At 36.3% G+C, this 5,948-nt stretch overlaps 2 protein-coding genes across 3 annotated transcripts in view; both read right to left on the bottom strand.

Annotated features, from left to right (window-relative positions):
• Nucleotides 1–5,948, bottom strand: part of LOC111497886 (germin-like protein subfamily 1 member 7) — a 19,780-nt gene that overhangs the window by 9,221 nt on the left and 4,611 nt on the right. The gene's annotated exons all lie outside the window — the stretch shown is intronic.
• The window catches only part of LOC111497876 (1-phosphatidylinositol-3-phosphate 5-kinase FAB1B-like), a 13,212-nt gene that overhangs the window by 5,968 nt on the left and 1,296 nt on the right, over nucleotides 1–5,948 (bottom strand). Inside the window, exons 3-8 of the mRNA XM_023148881.1 lie at nucleotides 4,697–5,464; nucleotides 3,435–4,130; nucleotides 2,866–3,019; nucleotides 2,345–2,692; nucleotides 971–1,783; nucleotides 448–779 (exon numbers count right to left, since the gene is read on the bottom strand). Coding sequence (XP_023004649.1) covers nucleotides 448–779; nucleotides 971–1,783; nucleotides 2,345–2,692; nucleotides 2,866–3,019; nucleotides 3,435–4,130; nucleotides 4,697–5,280 — 2,927 coding nt within the window. The 5' untranslated portion in view covers nucleotides 5,281–5,464. The remainder of the gene's footprint in view (nucleotides 1–447; nucleotides 780–970; nucleotides 1,784–2,344; nucleotides 2,693–2,865; nucleotides 3,020–3,434; nucleotides 4,131–4,696; nucleotides 5,465–5,948) is intronic.

Genomic DNA, 5,948 nt, shown 5'->3' with positions numbered 1-5,948 from the left:
TTTTTTTTTTTTTTTTTTTTTTTTTTTTTTTTTTTTTTTTTTTTTTTTTTTTTTTTTTTTTTGACAAAACAGATTCTTTAAGAAAAGATTTCCGAGCTTATAAACAAAATTCCCTCAACTATTTAATGCATAATATTTTCAATTTATAAATAGAATTTTCTAGTCTTAAAAAGAAAAATAACAAAAAAAAAACGTTAGTTCAAAAGGATGATGATAGTATGCAGTAACAAGTTTAATCCAACCGTCCAAAGCATCTCTTCCTCCAGCTTTCAAGTTGTGGAGCTCATGTGATTTCCATTTCGATAATGAATTGCAAATATCACATAGACAACGTTTAGGAAATTAAAAATCATATATAAAGTAAACTAGTTAATTTATTGTCATGCTCGAACTGACATGTGACAATCAAACTTCATAGCTGGAGAAATAAAACTATATAAATCATACCCATAGAACCGGAGACAATCTCTATGAAGGAAATGGCCACAACCTGCAACACGGCTGGCAGCTGCATTATTTGAAAAGCTTAACTCCAAAAATTTACCAAAAGATAAACCCCAGGCAGCATCAGACATAATAACTCTCCTAGTGGCTGGTGGGAAGCCGTTGGTCCGAGGGCACTTCAGACACCGGTGCCACATCCAAATTTTACCTTCGGGTTCTCCTGGTAAGAAAAAGTCTGGGAGTTTCTTAGCAGATATGGTAAGGCTGCCTTGTGGATGTGTATAACAATTCACATGTGCCTCAGAGGGCATACCACACGAACGACATCGATAATTCTGCAAGAAGACGAATGATAGTAATGATAACACTTTCAGATAAGAAAAATTCTTTTACTACCTGATACTTTTTTTCTTTTTTTATTTATATGAGACACGGATAAGCATATTTTTCAAAAAAGGCAGGCAAACCCTGAAGGAATATTACGATCTCCTTCCTATTGTTAATAATCATTAGAAGACTATATTACCTGATCAAACAAACGATCCCGTAGAAACCGACCCAAAGGCTCATCAAAGCTCCCATAGTATTTGATTCGTAAGAGATGAGCACGATCACAAATAGTTCCCTTCCACACACAACGTGTTGACAAAGACACCAAAATGTTCTGTTGGTCAGAAGGTGACAAGGGGAAATCTTCCTTTGAAGATTTGGTGGTCACTAGATTAGTACTAGAGCTTTCAGGTCTTTGAGATGTTGAACCATTTGAAGCTTGGGTATTTCCATCCAATGCATTGCTGCTTATATAAATAGAGTTACGAAGCTGACTTGAAACCTCACCCTTACCAGAGATAGGAACTGTATCATCATCTTTGTTGTCCAGACTTATATTTGCCTCTGAGGTAAATTTGGAGGAAAGCATATTATTGTCGGAAATAGAAACATCCTGCTTCAAAAAAGACAAGGAAGTGGAGGAAGCATTGGACTTTAACAGCCTTAAAGAGTTCAAATTGACGACATTATTACTAATTATAGGTGAGTCTCTATTCGGAACAGCATCTTTTCCATATTGCCCAATTTCCATGCTAGGTTTAGGCTCTGAAGACTTGTCTGGCGAAGGGCAAGTAAACCCAGGTATAGCGGAGATAGACCTGTCTATATTTGATGGATTATGAAGAAGCGCAACTGTTATTGGGGAGTTCAATGGAAGCTCTGGAACTGAAGCACCTTCATCTGCCAGGAAGCATGTTTCTAGAGCCAGATGATAGGCAGCAAAAGTTGCATATTGAACAACATGCTTAACTTTTTTAAGTTCATCTCCACAGGCACCCCTGAGCAAAATCTGAAGGCAAAACAATTAGTCTCCATTATCTCTGATAGTTATATCTTAGAAGTTTGTTCAGGTAACATTGCAGAGGAAAGCATAGGCTAGTTCTACTGAAAAGTCTACTGTAGATTAGTATTACCATGCCAATTTGACAAATCCTATAATAACTCAACTAATTGAAGACAACACTAGAAATATAGCAATCAATATTGTGATATCTCAAATATGCAAACAATTATTACTTAATCTTTAGAATTATGTCCCAAGTTAAAAACAAGCAATACCAATGTCCTGGTCTTTTCACTCGAGATATGTAAAACTGAGAATTTATTATAATAGATCTGTATAATTCAGGACTTAAAATCACAAGAAGATACTTTTAGAAAAGTGTCAGAAAGCATTTAAATCCCTTTTTTCTCATAAGGCTCAGTTACACTGTCATGAAAAATGAAAACTATGTACTATTTAGACAAATATGTATTTTTTCACAAGAAGTAAATAATTAAGAGCATGACTACTTATGCCGTTTATTCTCATTTTAAAACCTATCTCCCCTGGTTGATAGCATAGACTTACAGTACAACATAGAGGCTTTGGACATCCCTCAAAGAACATCAGAGTCTTCGTTGATTTCTTGCCAGCTTGGCCATCACCACTATAATGCTCTTCAACAAATGTCTCCACACGAAATACATCACAATAACCAAGCTTCAGCGATGCAACATGATCAACAGTAGGAATTATACTTGCCCCAGTGCAGCAAGCAATACGCTCTAAAAGGGATCTTTTAATATTTAGAACAAGAGTGATGTTTTTTGAGAGAAGATACTCTTGAGCATGGCGAGACACTGATTTCTCTACCAAAAGAACATTAGGATGATGAGAATCAATCTTAGCAACAGCCATCTTCAAATGGTCAAGTTCCTGGATGTACATACAAGGAACCCATGAAGAAAAAGAAATATTCTAAATTTCATAAATTCATAATTAGCGACCTGAGTACATCAACCGGACGTAGGGTTGAAGTACAAGAAATCTACAGAATCAAACTTCGATATACAAACCTAATGAAAAGGATAAGGGTAAACAGTTTGAACCTGCTGCAACAAAGTATCTAAACTTGACAAGTGATTGGTAACACGTTGATACTCCAAAGCTCCCCCTAGGACGAAAAAGCGTGGTTTAGATATTTCTCTCGTCATCCGCCGGTGTGCTACATTCTTCTTGCAAATGATGCCTTTAACAATAATACTGCAAAAGAATTAGAGTCATGTCAAACCAAAACCCTTTACAGTAACGCAATACCATAACTCCAATGGGAAAAGAAACATACAACATGTAGTCATACTCATACAACGTTGTAAACAAAATGTATTCGCTATTAAGCACTACTTAGGTTGAATCTAGAGAAGCATTTCAAAATATGGAACATGCATCAAATGTTCAAAGGAAACAAACACCTATAACTAATGCAAAAACAGAAAAAGAATCATGGGAGTAATATAGCCCCATAAGAAAATAACCCTGTAGTCCATAAAATAGGCACTAACTTGCTGGCATATAAACCTGATACTTCAGTCAAATATTGAGCAATTTTCAAGCAATCAATTGACATTCATATATCCATACAATATTATGGACCTTTTGGTCCATTGAGTTACCTTACCTCTCACAACGTTTTCCACCAGCAACGTATTTAACCTTAACATATCCACCAGGATCCATCCCTCCACTCTTGCTCGTATCTGGCTTAAGAACTGCAGCTGCTTCCCAGGACAGATATGTTATTATATCTAACCAACCATCTTCATAGGGTTCATCACCTATAGGAAGATTCTCAGCCTCCAAAAGTTGACTGACGAGAGCTCTAAAATGCCCTTCTACCACGTTTTTTGCAGTTTTCCTGTGCTCCTCGCTTGAGCTTCCCTTCACAGGACATTCCCCAATGTCTAAGGAAGAAGGTACATATCCCCATTCACCTGGAGCACAGGAATCATCGTCATCATCGAATAAAAGAGTTTTCTCATCCTCCTCATCTTCTGGCTCTGGAGGAAGCCAGAGAATTCCATTGTTCTGGAAATCCATAGCTTCATTATTCGTATTTTGCATGGCATAAGTAGGAAAATCACATTCAGAGCCTTTATCATTTTCATCAGAGTCTTCACTAGATTCTTCACTATCCCTTTGACACTGATTGTCAAAAATCACTGGTGAACCCTTTTTGCTGATGTCTTCTCCATCAAGCTTTAAACCTTCGTCAGCGTTAGCATCACAATAATAATTATCAGACTGGGAGATATGCCTGGATTCAGAGTCTGAGCGATACATTCCATAATAGTAATCATCCTCCTCATCATCACTCCTAACAAGAAAATACAAAAGTAAACAAATAACTGAAATATAAAAGCATTAACAATTAACGATTATCTGAATACAAACATCAGATCAATGCATGACAGAAAATGATATCATCGTCTGTATTCACAATTAAAGACATGCATCAGCTAACCCATGCATATTAAGTAAGAATGCGACTATAAGGACACAGGTAGAGTTTCAAGAGAATTAGAATAACTATAGGCCCGAATAGCATCATCTCTCGCACAAATTAAGAGAGAGATCTAACAGGTGATGGGAACGTATTAATTATCTCAGTTTTTACTACATTATTTCTGTAATTAATATTCACTAAATGTACTCTCTCTAATTTAAAATTATATTCGTATTAATATTTCAACATATTTTAAAACTGTTTTTAATTTTTTTTAAATAAAATTAAAAAATGATATACAGTTTTTTTTTCTTAAGTTCAAGCGCTAAAACAAATCTCATTTTAAAGAACTAAAAATGGACCCTCTTTTTAGTTGGGACCGAAATAAAATTGATAAAAAATTAGATTTGAACTCTTGTATCAACACTTGAGAATACCTGTAATGGCCATAATAACTGGATGATGAAGTCAGGAGAGACGTAGTGCGATTTATGCTCTTCCCATTCCTTAAATTATCTTGCTCATCAGTTATGACACCAGAACTATACGGGTCATAATATTGACGATCATTTGAGCAAGGCGTTGAGTTAACATTGCTGATTGCACTATGACAGGTGTAGTCGGACTTAGTGCTACCAATGCTGGTGGATGAAGAGGATGGACTAACAGCAGAGCAGGTAGCTTTGTCCCCATCTTGCAAGACAGATGGCTCCTTCCCCCACTGTTTGAAGCAATAATTACAGACTCTGATCTTCTCGGAATCCTCACGAGAATTCGTCGGGTCAGTGGAAGGAGCAGGAATGGAATTTGCGGTACATTTTGAACAGAAAACCCGTCCACAGCGACGGCAATGATGCCGCCGGTTGATAAACGTGAACTGAGAATCGCACTCATAACATACCCTACAGCTCTTGTCGGGCATCCAAAAGTCCCTCGAGACATTTTCCGGGTCGGACCTCCATGGCATCCATGACTTCACCAAGCCCACCAGGTCGGATAATTTGTTTTCAGGATGGCCCATTTAATGATGTTGATGAAAATGTGGATTCCACCGGTATGGCCACTCCGCTCATCCTAATCTGCTCATCCGCCACCTCAAACTTCTCGATCTAATGTTAAAAAACTACGAAATACAGAATGCTGAATGCTGCGCAACCGCCACCTCAAACTTCTCGATCTAATGTTAAACCACGGAATACAGAATGCTGCGCATGGGAAAGTAGTTAGCCATAAAAATAATCATAATCAAAAGAATCAGCGGGTTGTCTTCCAAAAGATTGGAAAAAAAGAAAAAAAAACTCAACATGTGTATGTGATATCACAAATATATTGCCACAACTCTTATGACTGGAAGAGCTATTGTACATTCTACAAAAACAGCAATTTCAGTTCAACCAGGAATGAATTGGATTGACCATTTATAATTCATTTAATGGCCAATCAAGCTATTCTTCAATAGATGTTTATTGAGTACGATCTATTTATCTTTAAAATTAGATATTTAAATCTTTATCATACAGGAAAAATGCATCCACTTCATTCTCGACTATGAATTGTATAAGTGAGCTCTCTAGAAAAAACTTCTCAAATATTTCTCTTCCTCCTTAATACTATTACTATTATTATGATATATCTCTTTCTTCCTCCTTTTTTTTTTTTTTTTTTTTTTTTTTTTTTTTTTTTTTTTTT

This window comes from Cucurbita maxima, unplaced genomic scaffold, assembly GCF_002738345.1.
Source record: "Cucurbita maxima cultivar Rimu unplaced genomic scaffold, Cmax_1.0 Cma_Scf00002, whole genome shotgun sequence".
Lineage (NCBI taxonomy): Eukaryota > Viridiplantae > Streptophyta > Magnoliopsida > Cucurbitales > Cucurbitaceae > Cucurbita > Cucurbita maxima.
This window is presented reverse-complemented; position numbering and strand designations above follow the sequence as displayed.